The following is a 24,816-nucleotide window of genomic DNA, read 5'->3' on the forward strand; positions in this document are numbered from 1 at the left end:
TGGGGCTTGCCAGCTTCGGGCAAAATTGACGTGGCCATCGCCTGCGACTAAACTATAAACCCCTTTGTTGGTGATGATAGGAGGGGGAAGTCCGGGTAAATTCCAAGTTAGTGATGGATTTCGGTGACTGGCCTGGCCTTTCTTTCTCCCGTGGGGGATTTGACTAAATCTTATTCGAACTTCAAAAGTCCGTTTTGATGCCTACATAGATTCAAGGTGCGTATACATTCTCCGATGGGGTATGTATCTAGCCAGTATAGTGCTTCATAGTATCTGCGCATACTAGAAGATGACGTCGATCTATCTTGCGGGCAATTTCTGCTCAGTTGGGTTCAGCACTCCAGTCGGGAATAATATCCAAGTCTTTTATGGAGACCTAGCTCAACCAATCTTTAAAATTGAATGATTCTATAATCTCTACATCCTTTTACACGGGAGTCGCTTAGGCGTAGTTCCCCTGTAAATTGCAATGAACAAGCCAAGCCCTTCGGGGAAACAGCCAGCGAGATAAGATCGCGACCGCGAGGTCCACTATAATCAAACAACCTCCCCTCCCCTCATACAATGCCCTCCAATCCACTCCACATAGGTGCCCGCTCCATCACACAGAGCTCAATCCGCCGTCGCAGAACTCTCCTCCTCACATTCGACGCCTTCGAGACCCTCTTCTACCCACACCCGCCAGTCCCCGATCAATATGCGACAATCGGCCACGAGTTCGGACTCTCCCGAACAGCCGTAACACCAGACAAGCTCAAGGCCGCATTCAAGGACGTGTACCGCCTAAAATCCAACCAGCACCCGAATTACGGTCGCGCAGACGTACTCAAGGGTCGGTATGGAGGGCCAAAACAATGGTGGGAGGAGGTTATCCGTGGCAGTTTTGGACAGGTGCTAGCCTCGGAGAAGAATGGGGATCATTCACAGACGGTCTCTCAGGATTATGGGGATGTTGACCTCCCCAGCGGTATGGTTGAGACTCTGCTGGATCGGTTCGCGGGGGATGGAGGTTACACGTTATATGACGACGTAGCTCCGTTTTTCGCCCGTATGCGTGACCACCGAGCGTCTTCGAATACCACTCCCTTTGATCGGATCGTGCTGGGTGTGATATCCAACTCTGACGATCGTGTTCCTGCAGTGCTAAAAGCGCTAGGTCTACGCGTTGGGAATACACGAGCAGATCAAGACCGGTCGAGTATGGAATTGCCGGGTTTCGAGGAGCAAGACTCGATCAACCCGAATACCACGAACCAGGAGGGTCGGCCAGATGCTGACTTTGACCTGGTAATTACTAGCTACGAGGCTGGCGAGGAGAAACCGAACAAGTTGATCTTCGATGTCGCGAAGCGGCAGGCTCGGTTGCTAGTCCGACATGATGCACAACAGGGCTCGACTCCAGCTGGCCTGGAGGACACTGATGACTGGACGTGTATACACATTGGGGATGACTACCAGAAGGATTACGTCGGTGCTACTCGTGCGGGTTGGCAGAGCTACTTCCTTGAACGTAATGGTAGTGAAGAACGCCCTTCGAGAACTATTCGCTCGTTGATGGAGTTGTTCACCGAGTTGAAGATTGGTTCGTAAGATTTAATGAGATAATCATCCAATACCTTAATAGCTCCATGCTGCAAGTAGATGCAGAGGACGAGATATGCAAGCAATTCTACTCCACTCAAAGCAATGATCTGGTGGTAGTGTAGTTGTATAATCCGTTCAAAGGCTGTATCACTCATGACTACAATTGAAAAGCTCCATGGATGACCGTAATTCATTTTGAATAAATCTCAAAATAGTTAACAAAAAGTATAGACCCGAATCTTACCAATTGATCACAACGCCGAGACATTAAAACGCTAGCCAAAATCACACAATACAGAACGCCCAAAGAATTTCATTGACCTAGGCCAAGGGCGGGCCAGTCGCTTAATCCCACTGGCCCTTACCAGCTAGGGCACCCAATCCATTACCAGCATGCTTTCCCAGCAGCTTAGCAATGTTAGCACCACCACCGCGTTGCTTCATGCGGAGCTGCTTCTCACGCTCCTTCTCGCGCGCAGCGGTGTAGGAGTTGATAGCACCACCCTTCTTCGGACCAGACGGGGCAGGCTGGGCAGCCCGATTGGCATTGGATGAGGTTGTGCTGGAGCTTGATGAAGAGGAGCCCGTGGTCACACGGCGCAGAAGCTGAGGTGGGCGGAAACCGATGGGGCTGTCGGAGTTACCACCGTTATGGAAGGCGAACTTGGTGTTGGCAGATGCTCCAGACGTCGTACCGGAGGCAGAGTTAGATGAGGCTTGGCGGAGGAGGGCAAGGCGATCAACGACAACGCCGCGGGTGCGTCGGGGGTGACTCGGCACAGCGAAGCCATCTTTAGATTGAGATCCTGCGTCTTCAGAGTATGCTTCTTCGTTGCCGGTGCTCGAGTCATCAGCGTCTTCGATGGCTTCGTCTTCGTCGACAGACGCGTCTTCGTGGAAGGAATCATATTCGGGGGTCTCGGTTAAGAACGAGAGCGTCTCTCGAATTTCGGCAAGGGTGGCTGGCTTCTTGGACATGGCACTGGCAGCTGTACGACGCAGATGAGGTGGAGGACGGTTGGTGGCATCTTCAGTGGATGACTCGAGCGGTCGCTTGCGCTTCTTGCTATCCTGTGCTGAGTCGTCTTGCTCCTGTGCAACATTCTGAGAGGCCTCGTTCTGAGAGTCACCTGCGTTATCCTCAAGGAAGTCCAACTCAAAGTCATCCTCAACCTCTCGGTCTTCGATGGCCTTGAAGAAGGCAGCCTTCTTGGGGTCGTCGGCGAGTTGACCAATCTTGTCATCCGCAAGGAGGGCACGACGCATCTTCGCAAACTCGCGTTGCTTTTCGCGTTGACGGGCTAGGCGCTCATCATCCGAGTCGTCAAGATCAAAGTCATCGTCACCCCCACGGCGACGACGCAAGGCTCCAGTCGTAATATCCTTGTACAGCTTCGCAACGTCTTTCTCGTCACGGTCTCGTTGGTGCATTCTAAATTCAACATAGTTAGCAAAATATCCAACTTGGAGTAGCATGGAAGTCGACTTACGCATTCATCGCTGCAAGTTGCTTCTCATCGACCACTTCGCCGCTCTGGTCATTGATCATCTGCTGATCGTAGGCATCTTCTTCGCCTTCACTGTCATCACTGGCACCTCCAAGACCAGCATACTCATCCTCGGATTCCTCTGCAGCTTCATCGACAATATTCTTGGCTTTGCTGTTCTTCTTGTCGTATGGAACAGATTCCTTCTTAGATGCCTTCTTCATAATGTTAAAGGCATTAGCGTTGATTTCGAAGTCGCCCTCGTGTTCATCCTCTTCCACCATGGACAAGTTTGCTGCGCGGCCGCGGCGAAGTTGTCGGCCCTTGCGTTCCGCAATTGGCGACTGAGTCTGGCCGAGGAGGACGGTATCAACGGTTGAAACTGGTGGTGTTTCTCGGAATCGCTTAGCCGGGTCAAATGGAGAATAAACGAAGCCCTGATCTTGACTGGGATCGGGAAGCTGTGAGAACTGGGAGAATTTGTGTGCAGCAGGCGATTCCGATACTCTGGTCACATTTTGATTGTAGCCGGTCATGAAGTCGGGCTCATGAGAGTGCTCCTGACTATCACGAACGAGAATCTCCGAGTCCTCAGCGCGAAGTCTTGGAACGGGGAGACCGGGATCGGGAAGGGAGAAAGGCATTGTGGAATAGCCGGGCTGGCTATTGGCATCTTCATCATCGGCCAACGTGCCAGCGAATGCTTGAGTAAGCCCCAAAGACATGCCGCCAGGGGTCTCCATGCCGGGGAACACTGGTCGCTCCACCGACTGTGGGTCGTGAGATGGTGGTCTGATTGGTGTGGATGGCACTTGAGGTTCCTCCTCGTCGTCATCGTTGACCACACGAGCTCGTCGCTTCCGCCGGGCACTGGCAGCTTCGACCAGCATGTCTACATCTGACATTTCATCCTCGGCTTGGTCGTCAGCAGACTCATTATCCTCGTCTGCTTCGTTATCGAGGAATCCGGGGTTCTCATTGACATCATCGGCCTCTTCATCTTCGTCATCGTCTCCGTTAGATCCATCTTCATCTGAGCCTGAAAGCGCGTAGTCGTCGTCTTCGTCGTCCTCATCGTCGTCTCCGATCAGACCTTGCGCCTTCTTCTTGGCAGCTCGTTCCTGTCGTGCAATCTCATCGGCCTCCTCACGCGCCTTGTCCATCATGTTTTCGATGTCGTCTTCCATGGCGGCACGCTCTTCGGCGGTCTCGATGACTATGCCCTTTGCCCGGAGCTCTTCGATACGCTCGCGTCGTTCCTTGGCAGCTTGCTGACGAGCTCTATACAACAAACTTGCAGACAGTTCGGCCGAGTTCATACCCTTGTGCTTGCGGCTTGGTGATGTCAAATGGGCCAATGCCTTCAGCGTAGTCATCGAAGAGGATTCTTGTAACTTTTTGGTGGGCAAGTTCTCGAAAGCAGCAATGCGGCGAGCCTTGGAGGGGGATGTGACAACTTCCAAATCATCACTATCGTAATCTTCTTTCTGGTGCCGAGCAACTTCTTGTCGAGAGAGGAGAACACGAACTGGAGGCTGGGTTGGCTTGCGAGGTACTTTCTTTGCACTCAAAATAGTAGACCCCTTGAGCCCATCGAGTGTGTGGAAAGCGGGAACATTGGCTTTTTCGGGTATCGCTGCGCTAGTGTTGTTTGCACCGCTCTCGTCGAGCGTAACGGGAACTTCAGCATCAATAGCCACGGGCTTGTCTGCGTCGGATGGACCCAGTACAGGCGAAGTGTGTGGCGTCTCTTTATCTTTCTTGGGACTCTCGCCATCGGAAGAATTTTGGGAACCGGCAGTTGAAGACGAATTTGCAGCTGCGGGCTCAGCGGAAGAAGGCGCCGGCTGCATGAAGTTGAACTTGGCGAACAAGCTCTCCTTGGTAATCTTCTTCTTGGTTTGAGCCTGATGAGCCAGTTGCATGTTTCGACTTAGGCGTTGTGTCTCCTGTCTCATCTCCTCGAGAGCCTTCTTGCTTGCCTTTCGAGGTTGTCGAGTTTTCTGGCTCAATTTCTGACCAGATGTAGCCTCTTCACCCTCGCTTTCCTCGCCAGACATGATTTCCGAGCTAAAGTGCTCCAATTGAGCGCGCCTAGCTGCCTTTTGTTCATCCTCAATGCGTTCACGCTCCTCGCGCTCTTTGCGCTTTTGTGCGACGAGAGCGAGGAATCTCGCGTTAGACTTTGGGTTATCAACTGGTCCGTCATCTGCGACGTTATCCGAAGCAATGGCATTATTTTGTTGAGAGGCTGGCGAAGAGACAAACAAGGGCGAGGCAGAGCGTGCGCGAGAGGGTGACTTTACGGAATCGTGGCCTGCAGAAGCAGGAGATTGGGTGGACTGCGCATTGGCCCTCCTCCGAGGAGCAGCTGTGGGCAGATCATCCTCACTGGATTCGTCGACAGGTGAGGGGCTTCGGCGTGTTGGCTTTTGTGTCTGTTCTCTCTCGGTTCGCAGAGCCTTGGATAATCGGGAAAAAGCGGATTGTTCTTGGGGTTCAGAGTTTGCTGAAGCACTGATATCGCCCTGCATGCGAGCAGCCATGCGGCCCTTTGGCTTCACAATCTCATCTACATCCTCTGAGTCGTCTTCGGAGTTGTTGGACTGTTCCAGTGCGCGCATACCGGTTGATGTGCTCTTGCTTCCGAAGTCCAGCTTCGGTATAGATGCCTTGGAATTTGTGGGTTGTGAGTCGGAATCGGAATCGCTGTCGAATTGGGCCATCATGGCTTTGATTTTCTGACCCGGGGTCAGGATGCTTGGAGAATTATTGGCGGGCGACATGGAACGCGTTGACCGTGCCGAACGCGGTGTAGAAGTTGTAGACATTGTGAATTGGTGAATATTAATCATGCAAGATGAGAGTTGGGGTTTCAAACAGGGGTGTAGGTCATGGCATGAGGAAGTCAATTGAGAATACTGAGTAGTAGAGACGAGGTTGGAAGGGCTGAGTGTGCGGATCCCCTCTCAAGGGTGCATCGTCAAGACGCGATGCGCGTGCCTCGCGTTGCCCGGTCGTACCCACGTGATGCTTATCTTATCGCCGGTTTCACTTAATGAGCACCTTAAGTATCAACTCATCGATTCTACGGTTTGCAACAAAACACTCGGATATTCGATAATATTGATTATCTACTAAACCAGGCGACCGATTTTTCTTCTCTCCTTTTGCTTGCTTAGATAATAGCTCACATACTCACAAGTATGGGTGACTTGAGTAGTTGCGACAGGCCCTGGCCAGAGACCTTGTTACTTTGATAGGAGTTAAACGGGTTTGAATCGCTCGTCCATGATGGTTCTTCTGATTCAACAACCTCTTCCAGGCTGCTCATGGAACTCCCTCGAAGTGGCGGTCCATTTCCTGCGTTGGAAATCTCAGGTCGTCATATTCTCAGTCTGGACATCTTCTGGAGGATAGCGATGATTCTTCTCCTTTTCTCCCCATCGACAGGGTGAGTAGACACCCTTATGGCCGAGAGCCATGAATACACAGTCATGTCATTTGAGTAGCTGTCCAGACAGTCCACACAGCTAAAGAGGCAAAGCAAGCTGTGGGATCGTTTGTGGGATTAAGGTTGCTTTCTCGCGGACGCTCCGAAGAATTGGCCGGTTCGAAGTATTCGGTACACGATCACCTAGGCGTTTGACTTGGCACGCCTCAGCAGAGCTTGTTTGCATAAGACATTTTTTTGAGATGACGCTTGCGGATCTTCTTTGTCCTCAATTATGGATAGATTTTGCAGTAGTACGAGAAGGGCAAGGAATCTCGTTGGTGTAGGTAAGCCTATCCATCGGCATGGTTCTTCGTCTACCTCATGAGCTTGTCACTATTGGTTTAGCATATCAAGGAAGGTGGCGTGTATGCCGCAGAACCGCTGACTGACGGCTCTCATCCGCCAGAGAAAAAATGAAAATGAGACTCTCGTCATCAGAGAAAGCGGGTCGACGTGTTGGTCGACGTGTTGGTTGACGGTTGTGCTTTTGAAGCTCGCGGGAGCGTCCCTCCTGTTAGATTTGATGTAGTGGAGTGAAACGCGAAATCAAGCGTATCAGTACCTATATGTGTGATCCTAGTCATTTCTCCGGACAAGTAAAAAATACCAAGTCTATCAATGAAGATACCAGTAGACATCATCTCCTTAGATCGATCGACGTGTTATATCGGGCGGCATGAAACCAGGACTGCAGAATATAGGCAGTAGTCGGGCAGTTCATCCCTGTACCAAGCATGCCTTTGGGCCGACCAGAAATCCATTTGAACTTGACTTTTGTGTATTGAGCCCAAATACTGTGAAGAATGTGTATACAGCTTCTTGAGGACGCAGGAGTAACAGCGACTACAGGTCATCCTGACTGCATTGAAGGAGAGCGAAGTAAGAAAATTGTAGAGTTTGAGAATGAAGAAAGTCATCTAGGTAGACATACCCAGCTAGGAACAAAGAACCAAGTACGACCATTAATCTTGGGCCGGTTAATGGGATTTGGCAATCCCTTGCTTTGTGAGGTCAGTTATGCCTACCTCTTGGAAGCAAACACTCATTGCCTAATTCAGTTTGATATTCCTGCGTAGCTTTGCAGGAATGCTTTTCTTTGGCTCCTCAACGAGCCTTCTAGCAACGATCTGTAGTCTCGGCGCGCATCAAGATTGTTGAGGGCATTAACACGTCAAAAACAGACTCAAAAGAAGACGTAGCTGATCATTCAAGCGTGGGACGCCATGTTGTCTACATTCAAGGCTATGGAATACAGCTACAGCTTCAAGGTAGAGTGTCTTTGTAAATCGATTTATTGTACTGCAAGTCTGCGCTACTTACGCTCCATTTCCATTGTGCTCATGATACAGATTGTTTGTCCCGTAAAGATTTTCTGGGAAACCGCCGCAAAATCCTGCGCCATCCCGCGATGAAAGACAAGAAAAGAAAAGAAAAAAAGAAGAAAGGAGCGCAGCACGTCATCTGTAGCCGCTGCTAGCTAGATCCTCTTATGTGTACATGATTGGTGGGACCTTGAGACCGGGGGTTCCAATCGAAAAGCAAATCGCCCTATGAGACAAAATGCAGCAAGGAGAGCCTGCCATCTAGATCTCGATATCGATGTCCATATCCAAGGCGGCAATATTCTCATCATCCGTGTTACGGTAGCTGATCATGAAACCGCTCTTGGGCTTCTTGGGTGTGACACCAGTGGCAGCGACCGCACGCGCGGGGCTATCACTGTTAACCTTGGGCGACTCCTTGGGGGTATCAGTGGGTGTGCCGTCAGTCGCGGCATCCTTGGGCTTGTCGGAAAGGTCGTGGTGTGTTTTAGCAACAGTGCGAACGCGCATGAAGGGATCCGGGGCGGCCTCTCCGCGAGCCACGGCAGCGGCACTCTTGCGAGCAGCCTTTCGCTCCTCGAGCTGAGCACGGCGCACGTTCTCGTAGTTCAGCTTTTGGTTCCGGAGGTTGATCTGGTGGACACGTTCGGCTTCGGAGAGCTTCTTCTCAGAGCCTGACTGTGGCTTGATCAGGGATGTGCCCCAGGAAAGCTTGGGGTTCACAATTTCATCCAGCTCCTTTTGGAGCTTCTCAGCTTTCTCCTCGTCACTGCTGGCGCGAGCAAGCTTGATGTCGCGCTCGAGATCAGCACGTCGGAGGATATTCGTATCTTCGTCCAGAACACCTTGTCTGCGCAACTTGCGGCTCATCTCCTCGGGGGTGAACACGTGGTTAATGAGACGGTTGATGTCTGCGACCTTGGAGGCCAGCTTGCTCTGCGTAGCCATCTTGCAATCCTCGACTGCCAAAGTCTTGCGGTAACGGTTGTATTCGGCCTATAACAGTTAGTCTCAGAACCTATTGTCCGGTATCAAAATGACATACCTCGGTGAACGAAGAGTCGGAGCAAGCAATGAATGGGAAGTCTCGCACAGCCTTGCCATGGGCCAGCTTGGCATACTGGTCGGTAATGAACGGACGGCCATTCTTAGCCTCCATCGCGTAAGACTTTCCCGTGTTGAAGCCCTGGATCAAGCAAAGGCGGTACTCGTTCAGGCCAGTCTCGTGGTTAGGGCCGATGTTGACACGAGCATAGCAGCCAGTAATGGCATCCTCGAATCCGGGGTAGAAGCAGACCTGAGCGAAGTTGCTGCGGCCGACGCGAGCACGCTGAATGTCACGGAGCTCGGCAGGGGGATCATCCTTAGGAATTGAAGGTGAGCGGCGATCCTCGAGGTCACTCTCAAGCTCGCCATCTTCGTCAGAGACATCAGAGCCGCGAGAACGGGAGCGACGGCGCGACTGCGTAGGGTCTCGGCGGCGGAGTTCATCGCGCTTCCCCTTCTGCTCACGCTGGCGCTTGTAAGCCTCGATGGCATCAGAGGTTTCTCCAACTTTGCGGCCGCCCAGGGTGGTCTTCTGTCGGGAACTCTTGCGCTGGGTATCATCGAGGCCGGCGGAGCCCGCCTTGCGCTTCGCCTGTTTGGCGGCGGCACGCGCTTCTTCGCGCTCGCGAGAGGCTAGAAGACGGCGCAGAGCCAGATCTTGGTTGTGGCGGTCGACTTGCTGAGCACGTTCTGATAGCAATTCCTCACGTTGGATTTCGGGCATGGCCATAATTTCTTGCTTCTCCTTTGCAGAGTAGTAAAGCTTATCGTACGGAAAGATGGGTCGATCCTCATCGTCGCTGGCCTCGCCAGCTTCAGAGTCGGACTCGGACATGGGTGCAGATTGGAGGGAGTCGTGGGACTCCGCTTCGGACCTGGAGAGTGATGCAACGTTAGTGAGAGCTCTCTCATCGGTGCCTGGTGAAAATGATAGGCAACGTACACTTCACCGTCCTCTTCGTCTCTTGGAGGTTTCTTCCCGCGGCGGGAGGACTTTGCGGTTCCTTTGCGCCCCATTGTTTCAGGTGATTGATCGCGGTCGGATGAGCGTGGGGAAGGAGAAGGCTCTGGGGAATCATCTTTTTGAGGAGGAGGTGAGTGTTCTTCCTCAGAATCACCGGCCAGAGCCAGAAGCTCCGCATCCAAATCGTCCGTCATTGTGACTTCCTGGTGTGCCTTTGTACCAGTTTCACCGACCCAGTAGTATATAATAGGCAGCCTAGAAATGGTTCTTCTCAATCGAACCAATCTCGATGCCTCGGAAGGATGCAGGCGAAATTCCTCCTGACAAGGAGTCGCGAATCCTCAGAACCCCAGAGTCGTAGAGTCAAGGCAACCAGGTGACGCCTTTCTATCAGTTGAGGCAGGACCCGCGACACGAGAAGGCAAACTGTACAAACGGCGACAAGCGAAGGAGGCGAAGGGATGGGCTGAAAAGCGAAGAACTTCGTCGCAAGTTGGCCTTAGCCGTCGGTTCATGACGTTCGGGCGCCAAGACCGCAAGCGCGCGGCTGGCGCCAAGATCATTTTGCCCAGTGGCGTGAGACTCGGGTTTCCGATAGCTACGGGCAATACGGTGCAACTGCAGGCCATGGAGGCTCTACCTACACTACGAAGAAGTGCTCTTGCACAGTTTCGACGCCCAGCCAAATTATCATCTCCGATTTACCTCGATTTCCTCGCTCCGACCACCGTCCAATGCCAGCGCCGACCAGCTTCCACAACCGGGTCTACCGGGACCTCCAAGCCGCGATATGTTCTAAGCAAGAGGCAGCGCGAGTACCTAGACAGCGCACTGCGTGTCAATCAAGCTGGTGAACTCGCCGCGACCCTGATCTACAAAGCGCAAACCCCGCAAGTCGTCCGATCCCACCCACACCTTCGACCCTTGATGAAGCACATGTACGACCAAGAAGCAGGCCACCTGAAGGTCTTCAACAATCTCGTGGCCAAGCATGAGATCCGCCCAACTGCGATGTATCCGATATGGGAGGTTGCGGCCACGTTCTTGGGATGGTCGACTGCGGCCCTAGGTCGCGAGGCGGCAATGGCATGCACCGAGGCTGTGGAAACCGAGATTGGAACACACTACAACGACCAAGTGAGGGAGATCCTATCATGGGAGGCAGAAGCTGAGCGGCGAGGGGAAGAGCTTGATGAAGAGCTCAAGGAGATGGTGACAATCTTCCGGAGGATTCGCGACGAGGAGTTGGAGCATTTGGATCATGCCGTGGCCAACGACTCCAAGGAGGCCAAACCATATGATCCCTTGGTGGATGCTATTCGTCTGGGATGCCGAACGGCGATTAAGATCAGCGAAAAGATCTAGGGAAGGAAGAGTGCCAGTCTGCGAAGTCCCAGAGCGTCTTCGGGTCTCCAAATCTATATAATAGATATGTACCATATCATGTAAACTATTTTCAATATGCATTTGCTTCTATTCCATAGAAAGCTCCCTCATCTAGTTTGCGTTTTGTCCCAAAGCCATCATAATGTTCATCAAATGTCGCGTCTTACCAAGAGCAGGGTATCGTTGTAGAGAGAGCTCCCACCTTTTGGTCTAAGTCTAATATGTCCACGCCCCCAGATTTGAGACAGTCGATCTGTCACACAGTCCATTGACCTACTCCTGGCTCTCAAGGTAGTCGATAAAGCCTTCGGAGAATCTCACGACCTGCTGGTAAACCTCCTCAAACCCATTCGCGCCACCGTAGTAAGGGTCTTCAACGACTTCACCACCGCCAACACGGGCATGCAGCTTCCCGCCTTTGCCAAAGTCACCGAAGAGCCGCACCTCGGCGATCCGGGCATCCACGCCCTGTGCGCCAATGGCCGCCTCTGATGCAGCACGGGTGTTCTTCGCAGCGGACTTGGGGCTGGCCTTGCGGCGTAGCGACGCAATGACCGACTCGCGCACATCCAGCAGATCGCTCAAATTTGACTTGTCCATGGCGAGCAAGTAATCGAAGTTTAGGAAATCATCCTTGGTGACCTTGCGAGCGGCGTGCTTGTAATTGGTGATGCCGTGGCGGCGCAGGGTGGACATGGTCCGACTGTCGGGGCCCTCGCCGCAGTGATAGGCACCCGTTCCGGCGGAGTCGATTTCGGCGATGATAGGATGGGCATCGGCGACATTCCGGAAGACACCCTCGGCCATAGTCGACCGGCCTGAGAAGAGATGCGCGTTAGTCGAGCAGAAAGACCATGGACTGCCTTGGCGGCCGCAGCGGGGTTACGTACAGATATTGCCCAGGCAGACAAATAGGACGCTGACGGGGCGCTGTTTGGTGGAATTGGAGGACATGGCTGGAGGCTGTGCAAGGGCTTGGAGAAAGAGAGTGACTGGTACGGAGCTTGAGTACTTGGGTTTTATCCAGTTAGAGAGCACGCGGGGCTGTTATCGATAGGGCAGGCCCTGCCCTTATCGTTCCCTCTCTTTTAAGAAGATCCGCACCTAGGACCGAGCAATCAGGATTTAGGATGAATCGATATTTCTACAAAAGACGAAGTACTCATTCGCCTATGATAGGAGTATTAGTATCTTGAAAAGGTTTAGGCTGGTTGTTTTAGAGAGTAGTATAGTGTTAGGTTATATCTGCATAATGTCGTGTGGTGGCTCAGGGTTATGGAGATATATCGTGCCGATGTAGCTAATCGGGCAATTATATTGTGTACCCTATCCCGAGCGCAGTTACCTATAGGGATTTGTTGGATAGGAGATCACCGAACTAGATGATCTATAGTTGCGACATTGGCAAACTTGAGTGACGTATGGCTAGTTCGACATTGGAGAAATCCGGGGTAGAATCTATTCATAGCGATGTGAGACAGGTCAAGAACAGGCAGCGACGTTTTTGCTTGACAGCGAAGGTTCCGTCAAACGTAAAGACCAGCACTTTGCATATGCATACTGCAGCCAATCTCGAGTGGCTCTCAACTAAAAAAAGAACATAAGAATCTGCCATTTGCCCTGCTTGTATGGACCGACCCCGCCACAGCCAGGGGCGCAGTTGATGAACCGTGGCGGAAGTGTGGCGTCCGTGTCTCCCGTTGGCCCAGTGATGGCCGAGTGGAGAAATCCTGTGATGAGCTCGGAGGGGGTGAAGGCCCGATACTTTCATCACTTCAGCCGTGGATCGTGTGTTTCAGTTTCGGCATTCAGAAGAGCCCGGTCCTTGCAGCCTGTCTAACGGCTATCGACAGCCCTATCGATTGCTTCTGATTGCTGATTTTCTGATTTTGGTCCCCCCGTCGTTGTTGGCTGCGATTATCCTCGCTATACGAGCTACTTGGGGCCCTGCAACTCGGCGATTATCCACAAGGCAGTGCGGGTCTGCGCATGAAAGCCTATTCGTCTGCCGCCCACTCCACCGTCATCGTTGCGATCGGCCTTGAAAGCGTCGTAAACACCAAACAACAGAGGGGATCTTTTTCGTCTCGGCATTTCGCCTTGTCTTCTTCAACTACTGTACCCCATACTCAGTACTACTCCCTACCTCCTCCAGTCCTATCGTGCAGCGAGGATCCCACCTCGTTCTACAGATCTGCTTGGTCCTCTCATCAATTTCGCTTGGGGCTAATCGTCCATTCTGAAACGCCGCCGAGAGTTCGGGACCGTCGCTCGGGCTAGGGATCCCTTCACCACTCGACACAGGCCATTCCACCTGGGCCTCCTGGCGCAATCTCCAGCTGACGAAGCCTCCCCTGCTAGCAGCCTTAGGGGCGGGATCTTTCCCTGAACTCAAAACCGAGGCTTAGGTGTTAGGCGCCATGGCCTACAACCGCGTTGGTAGGTCTCTCCTTCTTTTCTTTTCAATCTCTCGACTGCTACGTGTTGCGCATTGCTCCAAAGAAAGAACGTGTACTGCGGTGCTGGCCATTGATAGTACACATCGTTTGCCGCGCAGCTTGAACGATCACGGGCTTGCGATTGAGGCTGTGCTATCGAGCGCCGTGGGAATAGAACGAAACTGACATGCCGCATCCAGACCCCTTTGGGGACGAGAACCGCTCGCCCATGATGGACCCTCACCATGTGAACAGCTTCAACAATCGCACACCGTCCCCAGGGCGACCACTAGAGAGTTACCAGCTCCATGACAACCCTTATGGACAACAGGGCCACCTGCCTATGCCGTCGAGCGATCGACTCGCCGAGCAACCTACAGTGAGTTGCGGTGTTTTCATGCGCGCAAAAAGCAGACAATTATACTGACAAATCTGTCCAACTTCTTAGTACTCTGTCGAGAATGTTCACAACTCCTACGGCCACCACGAAGCCTACGAAGGACATGCTGCTGCACAGCCCTACGGCTACCACCAAGATTACACGGTTGACCCCGAAGCCCACCATGACGCATACTATACCCAACCATACGAGCCGGCGCACACGCCCCATGATGATTATGACCTAGGCCAGTACCCGGAGGGTGGCCACACTCCCTTTGACGATAATGCGCCCATGCTACAAGCCGAGAATCCCTTCGGGCCGGACCCGTATGACGGACAGTACCAGGATGAGCCGCGGCCCACCCCCAGCCCGGCTCCTATCAAGCGATGGAAGACGGTCAAAGAAGTTCAGCTGTTCAACGGCAATCTCGTTCTCGATTGCCCAATTGCCCCGAAACTGCTCAGCCAGGTGCCTCACGCAGAGCCCCCTGGTCGTGACGAATTCACCCACATGCGTTATTCCGCTGCGACTTGCGACCCGGCGGACTTTTTCGAGGAGCGATTTACGCTGCGCCAGAAGCTCTTCGCAAAGCCGCGTCACACTGAGCTTTTCATCGTGGTGACCATGTACAACGAGGACGACTTCTTGTTCGCCCGCACAATGTCCGGTGTGTTCAAGAACATCGATTACATGTGCTCGCGCACGAGTAGTAAGACCTGGGGCAAGGATGCATGGAAGAAGATTGTGGTTTGCGTGATCAGTGACGGTCGTGCGAAGATCAACCCCCGTACCCGCGCCGTGCTGGCTGGTCTGGGAGTGTACCAGGACGGAATCGCCAAGCAGCAGGTCAACGGAAAGGACGTGACGGCGCATATTTACGAATACACTACTCAGGTCGGTTTGGAGGTCAAGGGTACTCAGGTCCACCTGAAGCCTCGGTCGGGCCCTCCCGTGCAGATGATTTTCTGTCTGAAGGAGAAGAACCAGAAGAAAATCAACTCGCATCGTTGGTTCTTCCAGGCCTTTGGGCGTGTGCTGGACCCGAACATTTGCGTGCTGCTCGATGCTGGTACCAAGCCTGGCAAAGACTCGATCTACCTCCTGTGGAAGGCGTTCGATTTGGAGCCCATGTGTGGTGGTGCTTGTGGTGAGATCAAGGTCATGTTGTCGCATGGCAAGAAGCTCCTCAACCCGCTGGTCGCTGGACAGAACTTCGAGTACAAGCTTAGCAATATCCTTGATAAGCCTTTGGAATCGGCCTTTGGTTTCATCTCTGTCTTGCCTGGTGCTTTCTCTGCTTACCGTTTCGTTGCCCTCCAGAACGATAAGAACGGCCAAGGTCCGCTCGAGCGGTATTTCCTTGGAGAGAAGATGCATGGTGCCAATGCCGGTATCTTCACTGCCAACATGTACTTGGCCGAGGATCGTATTCTCTGTTTCGAGATTGTGTCCAAGCGCAAGTGCCGCTGGCTCTTGCAGTACGTCAAATCGTCCACCGGCGAGACTGATGTGCCCGACCGCATGGCCGAGTTCATTCTGCAGCGTCGTCGTTGGCTGAACGGTAGTTTCTTCGCTGCCGTCTACGCTATCACCCACTTCTACCAGATCTTCCGCAGTGATCACAGTTTCCTCCGCAAGTTCATGCTGATGATCGAGTTCATCTATCAAACCATTGCGATGATTTTCGCTTGGTTTGGAATTGGTAATTTCTTCCTGGTCTTCCACATTCTTACTACGTACCTGGGCAGTGATGATCTCCTGGGTACTGCTGGTAAGGTTCTCGGTATCGTCTTTGAATGGCTCTATCTCGCCACGCTGGTCACTTGTTTCGTTCTCGCTCTGGGTAATCGCCCAGGTGGTTCAAACAAGTTTTACATGACCATGGTGTACTTCTGGATTTTCATCATGATATACCTGTCCTTCGCGGCAGTGTTCGTCACGGTGAAGTCCATTCAGACTGAGGTGGCTTCGAACAGTTTCTCGGTCAGCGACTTGTTCACCAACAAAACGTTCTTCTCGATCATCGTGTCACTTGGTTCGACCTATGTTATGTGGTTTGTTGCCTCGTTCATCTTCATGGACCCATGGCATATGTTCACCTCTGTATGTTTCCCACCACATTCTTTCTATATGGCTGAACTTTACTAACACCCGCTCCTAGTTCATCCAATACATCCTCCTCACCCCGACTTACATCAACGTTCTCAACATCTACGCCTTCTGCAACACCCACGATATCACATGGGGTACCAAGGGTGACGACAAGGCTGAGAAGCTGCCTTCTGCTACCTTGAAGCCCGGTGGTGGTGTCGACGTCAACATTCCTCAGGACGATGGCGATCTGAATGCTCAATACGAGGCCGAGCTGGCAAAATTCGCCACCAAGCCTCCCAAGGAAGTTCAGAACATCTCGGAAGAGGATCGCCAAGCCGACTATTACAAGGGATTCCGAAGTGCTGTCGTGTTGGCTTGGGTGTTCTGTAATTTCGCGCTCGGCGCGGTCGTACTGAGTGCCGCTGGTCTGGAGACCTTTGACGACACATCATCCACCGACAGTACCAACCAGGATACTACTCAGACCGAGCGGTCGATGATTTACATGGAGGTTGTCCTATGGTCCGTGGCCGGACTTTCAATGTTCAAATTTTTGGGTGCAATGTGGTTTTTGGTGGTTCGGATGGTGAGTCTCACTGGTAACTGTATTACTGGGTGCATGTTTACTAACTGGTTACAGTTCCGCGGCGTTTGATTTTCGGCATTTTTTCAAGTTTGACGATTGCGCTTCGTTCAGCCTTGCTTCCATCTTGTCGTTTACAATATATTCCCCCACCTTGAGTTGATATGGAGCGTTGCGTTGCCTTGATACCACGGCGGGTCCGGTCTGGTACGGAAAATGAAGAATGGGAAATGGAGATGAAATTGGACATGAACTTGGACATGAACTTGGACATGTAATATGTGTGTGATGAAACCCCTTTTACCTACCGGCAGTTCGTTTTTTTGCCTGGTGGTTATGTACTTGGTATGTTGTTTTTGTTTTTGCTTTTTGGCTTGCGTCTGAGACCGAGATATGAAGTACTGGGATGGATCCGGTCTAGTGTATATGTAGATATGAGACCTTTACGGTGGGATTTTCTTATTATCCCATTCTTTCTTGTCTACTATGATGGTGTGTTGAACGGTGTTAATATAGAGGAATGGACTTGTCGAATGAGATGTGCATGAAACCCGTAGAAACTGCCTGCAAATGTCCGAGTCTAGTATGTTGAAGATGCTGTATCTATCAATCAAACTGTCTGGTTCTTCGAGTGGACACACAGAGCAATTCCACCAAGGACCAGGATCAAGCCCAGCCATGTCTCCTTGGCAATGACCTTGCGCTCGACATACCACTCCCCAAGCACCGTGAACAAAAAGGCACTTGAATTGGCCAGCGGCACAGTAAGGGAGAGTTCTAAGCAGCAAAACGGTTAGCATGTAATAACTCGAAAACGAGAGAAACAGCAACGTACCATGCTTCCCAACAAGCAAAAAGAACCAGATACTCCCCGTCAAGTTAATCACCAAGGGAATCGAATACGCCGGCGTCCGAAGAAGATTGACAACAGTCCAAAAGATCGAGACAATCTTCGCCTTTACCCAAGACTGCTGCTGACCCGAAGACTGCATCCACGCCGGCGCAGGAGTAGCATCTACATCCCCTTCCGGCCCCTCCCCAGCTAAACGTCCAGCCTCCTCACGCTGACGACTCCCACTCCTCCTCCTCACCCCCTCGCCATCCTGCTCATACTGAGGAAGCAATTCCTGCTCCTCTTCTTCCCCATTCAGCGCCGACTCGACTGGGGCTTGTGTATGCGACCGCCCGCGGTCGGAGGTGGAAGTCGCGCTGGCAGATTGTTTCTCCTGTCGCGCGTTGAAATCGGCGGCCGCGCGGCGGATAAAGGGGGTGGTGAAGCCCCATGCGACGCCGACGAGGAGGAAGGAGAGGACGTAGTTGAAGACGGAGGGCGCGGGATCGCCGGGGATACTGGCGTCTGGATCCATTGTGGGATGTGATGGGAGCTGGTCAGAGCTGTTTAACCGTGTCTGAGTCCAGTATACCTGTACTGTCGGTTAGTTTCTCGTGGAGGACGTCAGGGATACTCCCGTTGGTCCGAGCGTCCCGATAAGAATCAGCCGGAGATCGATCGGAGAGCGGGGAGATATTGGATGTTTCGACGGGAATAGCCTTTTCGGGAGAATGAGTGCGAGCTGTTTTGAGCTTAGTGAAGGGATAATGATTGAGTTTACGCAATCTAATTGCCATTATTCATCGGACGGAGTGCGAGCCTTATGGTCATGATATTGTGGAAGTGTCCGAGACTCGGCCTTACGCTCGTTGACCGGACACTTTATTATTAATGCCGGTGTGGCTGACCAACCGCGTCATGACTGGTGGCGCACTGGAACTATAAGCTGCTCCGGCTTACATTCGTGCATGAGGCTTTGGGGGCCAAAGCCACTGGGTTCATGACTATATAAAGTCCGGAATACCACGTTAGCAAGGCAGAACGAGAACAAGGACAGCGCTTCAGCAATAACACTTCATTGTAACAAGCATTCCAAACCTCAATAATCTTCTTCACTATGGCCATTCCATCGGACCCCAAGCTGAATGGCTTCGACATCATTCAGACCAACTATAAGCACATTGGCGACCACGGTATTCGAACGGATATCTTGATTCCTCAAACTGAATATGCCGGCTCAAGACCCCTGATTGTCCGCGTTCATGGCGGTGGCCTGGTAAGCCAATTTCTCCTCCAAAACTCCCCTCAATAAAGCATCTATATTAATCAACATTTAGATGATGGGCGACTCCCTATACATGGACTGGTGGCCACACTGGGTATCCGACCTCGCCCTCCAGAAAAACGCCATCATCATCAGCCCCAATTACCGCCTCTTGCCCGAAGCGACCAGCGCCGACATCTACGCCGACCTGGAAGACTTCTGGACGTGGCTGCGCTCTCCAGCTCTCGCCGATCTCCTGTCCAACCACACGACACCCACCAAACTCGATCTCGACCGTATCTTCGTTACTGGTGACTCTGCAGGCGGCCTGCTCAGTCTGTATCTGACTCTTGCGCACGCAGGTGAAATCCGCAGTGCATCAGCTGCGTATCCCTGCCTAGCTCTGAATGCGGATTCTTTCACAAAGACGCGCGAGAAGCCGCCGTTTGACAATCATGTCCCTGTATCTGTTGTCGAGGAGAATTTCAAGGCCGCGGTGCTGGGGACTTCCAAGTCTTCTATTACTTCGCTTGAGAGTTTGATGTTTATGCTCGGTGCTATCGAGAATGGATATCTGGCCAAGTATTATCAACGCGATGCTGAGGGTGTGCCCGCCGAAGTGTTGTATCCCATGGCTCGATTGGAGCAACCCGATTTTAAGATTCCTCGGGGTGGGATTGCGGTGCTTCATGGACGGCAGGATAGTGTTGTGCCGTTGGGTGATGTTGAGAAGTTTGTTGAGCGGGCGAATGAGGTCCTCAAGGCTGGATCGAGTGAGGAGGACGGTGTTACTCTGACTGTACGAGATGGCGAGCATGGCTTTGATGCGCCGGCTCGATTTGAGGAGGAATGGGTTCAGGATGCCATGCGCAAGGCAGTCAGTGTCTGGTTAGAATAAATAGCTCAATGGAAATTAAACAGATATAATAATAAACTTCACACGGTGTCACTGAGCTCTTCCAAACTACTGGCAGAGAGGGCCATGCATTTGAGATACATTATCTCTCTTAACGCCATTTCGGCTGATTGTATCCATTGGCTAGTTCTGTTTTCGACAATTAGAGCAATAACTGTCATAAGAGAGACTCATAATCAAGCAATAGCATGTCGAAACCAAGCTGTTGATAGCTAGCAAACAGTAGACTCCTCACACCTCCTCCCCCACCACCATATGATATCCGTAAAATTCAACCTCCAAAAACATCTTGGTGTACTTCTGAAGTTCTCGCAGGATCAGCTGTCTCAACTTGAGCCAATTGGCATGACTGGAAGGTTGGACTGCCACGACGACCGTGGGGACGGGTAGTCCATACTGACGAGTAAGGTATGGAACCAAACCAGACAACTTACCCGGGAAGTACTCTTCAAGGATTTCAAGGACTTCCAGACGAGCCAGCTCAATCGCCAAATTCACCTTGGGCATTTGAGAATTTGGCTCACTGGAGAGATTGACATTGGTGGAGCTTGAACCGTAGCTAAGTTCGATGTGGACGTCCTTGTGCCCAAGGCTTTGAAGCATGTTCCAGATGGCATCTCTGCAGGTATCAAGCTGAACTGGGAGGTAGTTGTAGCTATCGAGATGGATACGGATGAGCTTTTGAGGGGTGTATTCCGTCGGGTCATGATTCTGTGGGTCGATGCACTGGGACACGAGGCATGCAGTCTTCATGAGTGAGTCGGGGAATCCGTGGGATCTCAGAGTGGAACGTAACTCGGGGACGATGCTAATGAGCTGGTGCGTGAGCGCTGGACAAGTTGTCTCTATTGGACGTGGAGGCCAGTCAATGAGAGTGGTTGACAATAGCGGGTCGGTGGTGACGAGGTATTCGATCAGCGACATTGTTTTATCAAAAGTCTCGAACTCGCGGTACTGGCGACGCCTTTCGTAAAGTCTGAATGACACCAGTGGGGGCAGAAGCCTATGGTTCGTAGTGTCCATCTTGTCGATGGATGTAAAAGTGATATGAGGTTGGCTGGCACTGCAGATGAACTTCGCGTATGAGATAAACAAGGAGAGAGAGGTCTAAGCAGGAGGCAAGTTAAATATGCGAGATCCTAAGCATTACCTGGAAGAGTAAACAAAGCTCCTGTTCTTTAAGGTCTGAAAGGGAAGTTCCTTCTATCTCTGGAATTTTATGTGTACCGAGTGATCTTGCTTATAGCTGAACGTACCTCATTACTAAGATGAGGAGGAGCGTAAAGTAACTACATAATCTAGATACCAAAAGATTCTGGAGGACGAGAAGAATGTCAAAACCAATTAGATCTCCTATATCAAAACAATGTGGTTCCGAAATACGTTACATGCCTCCGTAGCTAGACAATCCATTGACAATTTACTGTGTAGATCACCCATCGCACCTCAACTGGTCCGAGTCGGCTGCATGGGATGGAGGCTGTCTGGGTGTGAAAGCATAAAAAGTGCAAAAAGGCTGTAGGGGTCCGTTGATGATGAATCACTTTGCAAATGGCAGTCAATTATCTCGATAGCCATCAGCCTCTCTCTCTTTTATGATACAACCTACTAGAGACTTATTTGGATAACAAATTTATTTATCTATTACAAATTGAAGCCTTAAGGTCTTCAATGGTGAGGAGCGAAGCCCTATAAAATGATCTCATGGACTTTTCTGCTGATCAGCGCCCTGGGCAACTTATCCTTATAGATAGGCGCAACATATGATTTTTGTGCGATTTCACTCCACTCTCTCATATCCGTTGGCTGTCATGTTTCATTTAAAATTAAATTACGAACCCTGCATGCCAAGTTCGTGTTGATGGGGGCCGGCCATGCTGATCGATGAGCTATCGCACTAGCGACCTCGTATTTCGCCTCTTCCTCTTTTAGCGCACAAAACTTACGAGCCTCAAAGAGTATTTAGGGGGTCCCATCCATCTGTTTACAGATTTTGATCTTTCAAGAGTCTCTCCTTTGAATCTCCTTCCCACTACATTATTACATTCCTTCTTCATTTCAATCACCAATCGTCCAATATGGATCAATACAGCGCTCCTTACAGCTCACCCCGCAAGACCATCTCTAAGTGGTGGTGCATTGGATTCTTTATTTCTGCTGTTATCTTCTTCATCATCGGTGGTGCTCTTGTTGGTGCCTATCTTTCTGCGGGATACAAGACCTGCACATCTGCTCTCTACTATGGCGACTATACCTACGACTACTCCTGCTTCGCGGGCAACATTGGCATGTACAATGGCGGTATAGCCATGCTTGTCCTCGGCGGTCTTTCGAAATTCATTGCCTGGGTTCTGTTGATCGTCTATTGCGTGCAGCGTCGCCGCTGAGATTGCTGTCACTGGGCTCCACATATTATGACCCGCATGGCACTGCAATGTTCTGTCATACTTCACCATCGGGCGACACCGGCAAACAAGACGCCACCAAATCACCTCTGCTGGAAAAGGTCGATATTTTGATATTTGATACCCTGGGAAAGGATAACAGTATTTGAATCATTTCTACGATGTCTTATGTTATTGTTGGAAGAAATCGTGATACGCTGAGCCTCTTCAAATGATTTGGGAGCTTGGTCAAGATCTGGGGCGTTGGAAGCACAGTCATTTATGTTTACGTTTCTTTTTTTTGGTTTGCTTTTCTACAAAATTAATCATGTCATTTAATCACCTTATAAGAATGAAGTAGCAAGTGGAAAGGAGACATTCTATCTATCTGGCCATTTGCAACGTCATGAAACGACACATGGGACCAAGAAGTCAAATACGAACGAATTAGGGGACTTGTGCCATTTCTAGACGCCTCCGATACATGGAAATCCTACGCGGACACGGCCTTGGTTTTGATCATTTATTTCTTACATTATCGATCATCAAAATATGGCCAACTGAGTTGGCGCCAGACAGGAACCCGATTAACCTTTCCGCCACAAAATTTCTGGAACCGACCCAAAGAAAATACGAACTTCGGCTGGTGGCTTATTATGATACAAAAATACACAATCTCGCAGCATTATTCCGTTTCTAGCCAGCCCAGGCTGGTCAATAAGGTATGCAGGGTCCATACATCTCCCATTATAACCTCTGTACTCCGTGCCTGGGGCGGGAGCCTTCGACCCACTCGGGAAGGATGGCTCCTAGTTCAGAATAATGTCCTATTCCCAGATTCAGGGTACTCAAAATGCGACAGGCAAAAAAAACATTAACTTTATGAAATGTCTAATCCTCATTGGGCAAAAACTAACGTTGCACCTATCAATGCAGAGGCAGCGCAGACGAGCATATTGGGTAGGATACCAGAGCTGCTGGCAAAGGTTGCAGCACCCTTTGATGATTTCGGTGACTGGCCACTACCGCCTGATTGAGATGGAGTTGGTATATGGAAGCCAGTAGCAGTGTGCGTGTAAGAAAGATGCCCAGTGAATGTCACAGAGGCGAATAGACCTGGTTCTTCCGGCCGACCGGTCGCCGTCTGCACAACACTGACCGAGCTGGCAACGTGCCAGGTTGGGGTAGCTGATGACCCAGGGCCACCGATTTCCACGATGTTTGTGACATCACTGTTGAAGACTGTTGGGGCAATGGCAATCTCCTCACGGTCAAGGTCATACACCACGTATGCTGAGCGAAGGAAAGTGTCTCCAAATAGAATCAGGGTATCATCCTGAGTCGGAGCAAGTCCAAAATAGCATGCGGTGTTGCCGTTATCAAATGATAAAGGGTTACCAGTCTCATCTGTATACGGGTAGGATAGCTCTGAGAAGGGTACCGAGATGACTGGTCCTCCGGAGCCAACAAAGCCAAAGTCTAGAGTGCCCTTGTATTGCTGCATGGCCTCGCACTCGACAAGTCCCGTGTCCATTCCCTCGAAAGACATCACGTTGGCAAACGAGGCGAGTTCGTTGTACAGGTCTGGAGGGATGTAGGTAAGTGTAGTTCCTGAATCGAGCACGGCTGGTAGCGCAAAGCTGCTGGAGGTGAGGGTTTGTGTGCCCTGGGTGGGATCTGTGATTGATAGAGATGTCCAAGCGACAGTCATTGATGTGATCTGGCCGGACTGCGCGTCTGGTTGGATTGGCATCGCGATCAAATCGCCCTTGAATTTACCCTTGTCATAACCACCAAATAAGATGTTTCCGGTTTCGGCACCTAGAGGCAACAAGTTAGCCATAAATCGGCCTATTGTCTCATATGGGACCCTCCTTTCCTGACTCACCAACGTCATTGAGCCACAGACTGTATGTACGAGAGTTGATAAGGCCTTGTTCGACCATCATACCGACGAGATTCTTGTATGGTTTGCCACCGCTGCCGACTATCGACTCGCCTGAATCAAAGCCAATGCCCATAACACCAGTAGTAGCGTCTTGTACCTCTGTAGCAACCGCGAGAGTCATACCCTTGACAGTGATATCGCCGATCGCAAAGTTATCCGCGACATAGTCTCCAATGACTCCTGAGTTGTCGACATAGGAAATGCTGAATCCACCACGATCAATCACCCGACCGGTCTTCGATTGAGAGCCGTCATCTTCGAAAGTAAAATGTCAGCCTGAGTTCGCCAAGTTCGAAGCGAATGCAAGTAGAAATGACAAGATTAAGGCATTCGGCACTTACAAAAGCCACCAAGGCACCCCGATTCAGACTCGGTGCACGAGCGTGCACCAAACACCCAGATATCACTGCTTCCAGTGTCTATTTGAAGCTGCACTAGTTGGCCTGGCGTTCCAACGGTCGCATTTACCCAGAATAATCCGTCGATGTAGTCGTTCTCCAAGGAGGCGGTTGCATGACTGCGCTTAACGATCGAGCGACGCTGGCTTCTGTGAAGGGGCAATGAGACGACATTCGGCTCTGCGGTTACCGATGCCAGCAGCACGCAACTGGCAATGAGAAACAGTTTGGTGAGGCTGCTTGGACAAGTCACATCCCACCATGCCATATTTTCGGGAATGGTTTCAGCAG

General features: G+C 51.3%; 11 protein-coding genes across 11 annotated transcripts; 5 read left to right on the forward strand and 6 right to left on the reverse strand.

Annotated features, from left to right (window-relative positions):
• Nucleotides 1-564: 564 nt before the first annotated feature.
• N7496_004832 (uncharacterized protein) lies at nt 565-1,590 on the forward strand (the record flags this gene model as incomplete). Its single annotated transcript, XM_056697761.1, has 1 exon — nt 565-1,590. One exon carries the CDS (start codon nt 565-567, stop codon nt 1,588-1,590), a length of 1,026 nt encoding a protein of 341 aa, XP_056556286.1.
• A 339-nt stretch (nt 1,591-1,929) lies between these two features.
• On the reverse strand, nt 1,930-5,902 carry N7496_004833 (uncharacterized protein; the record flags this gene model as incomplete). The annotated part of the gene is made up of 2 exons (XM_056697762.1): nt 1,930-3,016; nt 3,075-5,902. The coding sequence occupies 2 exons, from the start codon at nt 5,900-5,902 to the stop codon at nt 1,930-1,932; spliced, it is 3,915 nt and encodes a 1,304-aa protein (XP_056556287.1).
• A 2,248-nt stretch (nt 5,903-8,150) lies between these two features.
• On the reverse strand, nt 8,151-10,094 carry N7496_004834 (RNA polymerase-associated protein; the record flags this gene model as incomplete). Its single annotated transcript, XM_056697763.1, has 3 exons — nt 8,151-8,885; nt 8,935-9,811; nt 9,880-10,094. The coding sequence occupies 3 exons, from the start codon at nt 10,092-10,094 to the stop codon at nt 8,151-8,153; spliced, it is 1,827 nt and encodes a 608-aa protein (XP_056556288.1).
• A 319-nt stretch (nt 10,095-10,413) lies between these two features.
• N7496_004835 (demethoxyubiquinone hydroxylase family protein) lies at nt 10,414-11,265 on the forward strand (the record flags this gene model as incomplete). Its single annotated transcript, XM_056697764.1, has 1 exon — nt 10,414-11,265. One exon carries the CDS (start codon nt 10,414-10,416, stop codon nt 11,263-11,265), a length of 852 nt encoding a protein of 283 aa, XP_056556289.1.
• A 294-nt stretch (nt 11,266-11,559) lies between these two features.
• On the reverse strand, nt 11,560-12,240 carry ltpA (tyrosine protein phosphatase LTP1; the record flags this gene model as incomplete). Its single annotated transcript, XM_056697765.1, has 2 exons — nt 11,560-12,104; nt 12,177-12,240. The coding sequence occupies 2 exons, from the start codon at nt 12,238-12,240 to the stop codon at nt 11,560-11,562; spliced, it is 609 nt and encodes a 202-aa protein (XP_056556290.1).
• Nucleotides 12,241-13,911: 1,671 nt separating this feature from the next.
• On the forward strand, nt 13,912-16,855 carry chsA (chitin synthase I; the record flags this gene model as incomplete). The annotated part of the gene is made up of 4 exons (XM_056697766.1): nt 13,912-14,103; nt 14,173-16,209; nt 16,268-16,786; nt 16,841-16,855. The coding sequence occupies 4 exons, from the start codon at nt 13,912-13,914 to the stop codon at nt 16,853-16,855; spliced, it is 2,763 nt and encodes a 920-aa protein (XP_056556291.1).
• Nucleotides 16,856-17,393: 538 nt separating this feature from the next.
• N7496_004838 (uncharacterized protein) lies at nt 17,394-18,150 on the reverse strand (the record flags this gene model as incomplete). The annotated part of the gene is made up of 2 exons (XM_056697767.1): nt 17,394-17,560; nt 17,619-18,150. The coding sequence occupies 2 exons, from the start codon at nt 18,148-18,150 to the stop codon at nt 17,394-17,396; spliced, it is 699 nt and encodes a 232-aa protein (XP_056556292.1).
• Nucleotides 18,151-18,732: 582 nt separating this feature from the next.
• On the forward strand, nt 18,733-19,777 carry N7496_004839 (uncharacterized protein; the record flags this gene model as incomplete). The annotated part of the gene is made up of 2 exons (XM_056697768.1): nt 18,733-18,891; nt 18,953-19,777. 2 exons carry the CDS (start codon nt 18,733-18,735, stop codon nt 19,775-19,777), a joined length of 984 nt encoding a protein of 327 aa, XP_056556293.1.
• Nucleotides 19,778-20,026: 249 nt separating this feature from the next.
• Nucleotides 20,027-20,818, reverse strand: N7496_004840 (uncharacterized protein; the record flags this gene model as incomplete). The annotated part of the gene is made up of 1 exon (XM_056697769.1): nt 20,027-20,818. One exon carries the CDS (start codon nt 20,816-20,818, stop codon nt 20,027-20,029), a length of 792 nt encoding a protein of 263 aa, XP_056556294.1.
• A 1,055-nt stretch (nt 20,819-21,873) lies between these two features.
• On the forward strand, nt 21,874-22,182 carry N7496_004841 (uncharacterized protein; the record flags this gene model as incomplete). Its single annotated transcript, XM_056697770.1, has 1 exon — nt 21,874-22,182. The coding sequence occupies one exon, from the start codon at nt 21,874-21,876 to the stop codon at nt 22,180-22,182; it is 309 nt and encodes a 102-aa protein (XP_056556295.1).
• Nucleotides 22,183-23,077: 895 nt separating this feature from the next.
• N7496_004842 (pepsin-like aspartic protease) lies at nt 23,078-24,793 on the reverse strand (the record flags this gene model as incomplete). The annotated part of the gene is made up of 3 exons (XM_056697771.1): nt 23,078-24,000; nt 24,068-24,382; nt 24,469-24,793. The coding sequence occupies 3 exons, from the start codon at nt 24,791-24,793 to the stop codon at nt 23,078-23,080; spliced, it is 1,563 nt and encodes a 520-aa protein (XP_056556296.1).
• Between the last annotated feature and the right edge of the window lie 23 nt (nt 24,794-24,816).

This window comes from Penicillium cataractarum, assembly GCF_028827025.1.
Source record: "Penicillium cataractarum strain IBT 29864 chromosome Unknown utg000004l, whole genome shotgun sequence".
Classification (NCBI taxonomy): Eukaryota; Fungi; Ascomycota; class Eurotiomycetes; order Eurotiales; family Aspergillaceae; genus Penicillium; species Penicillium cataractarum.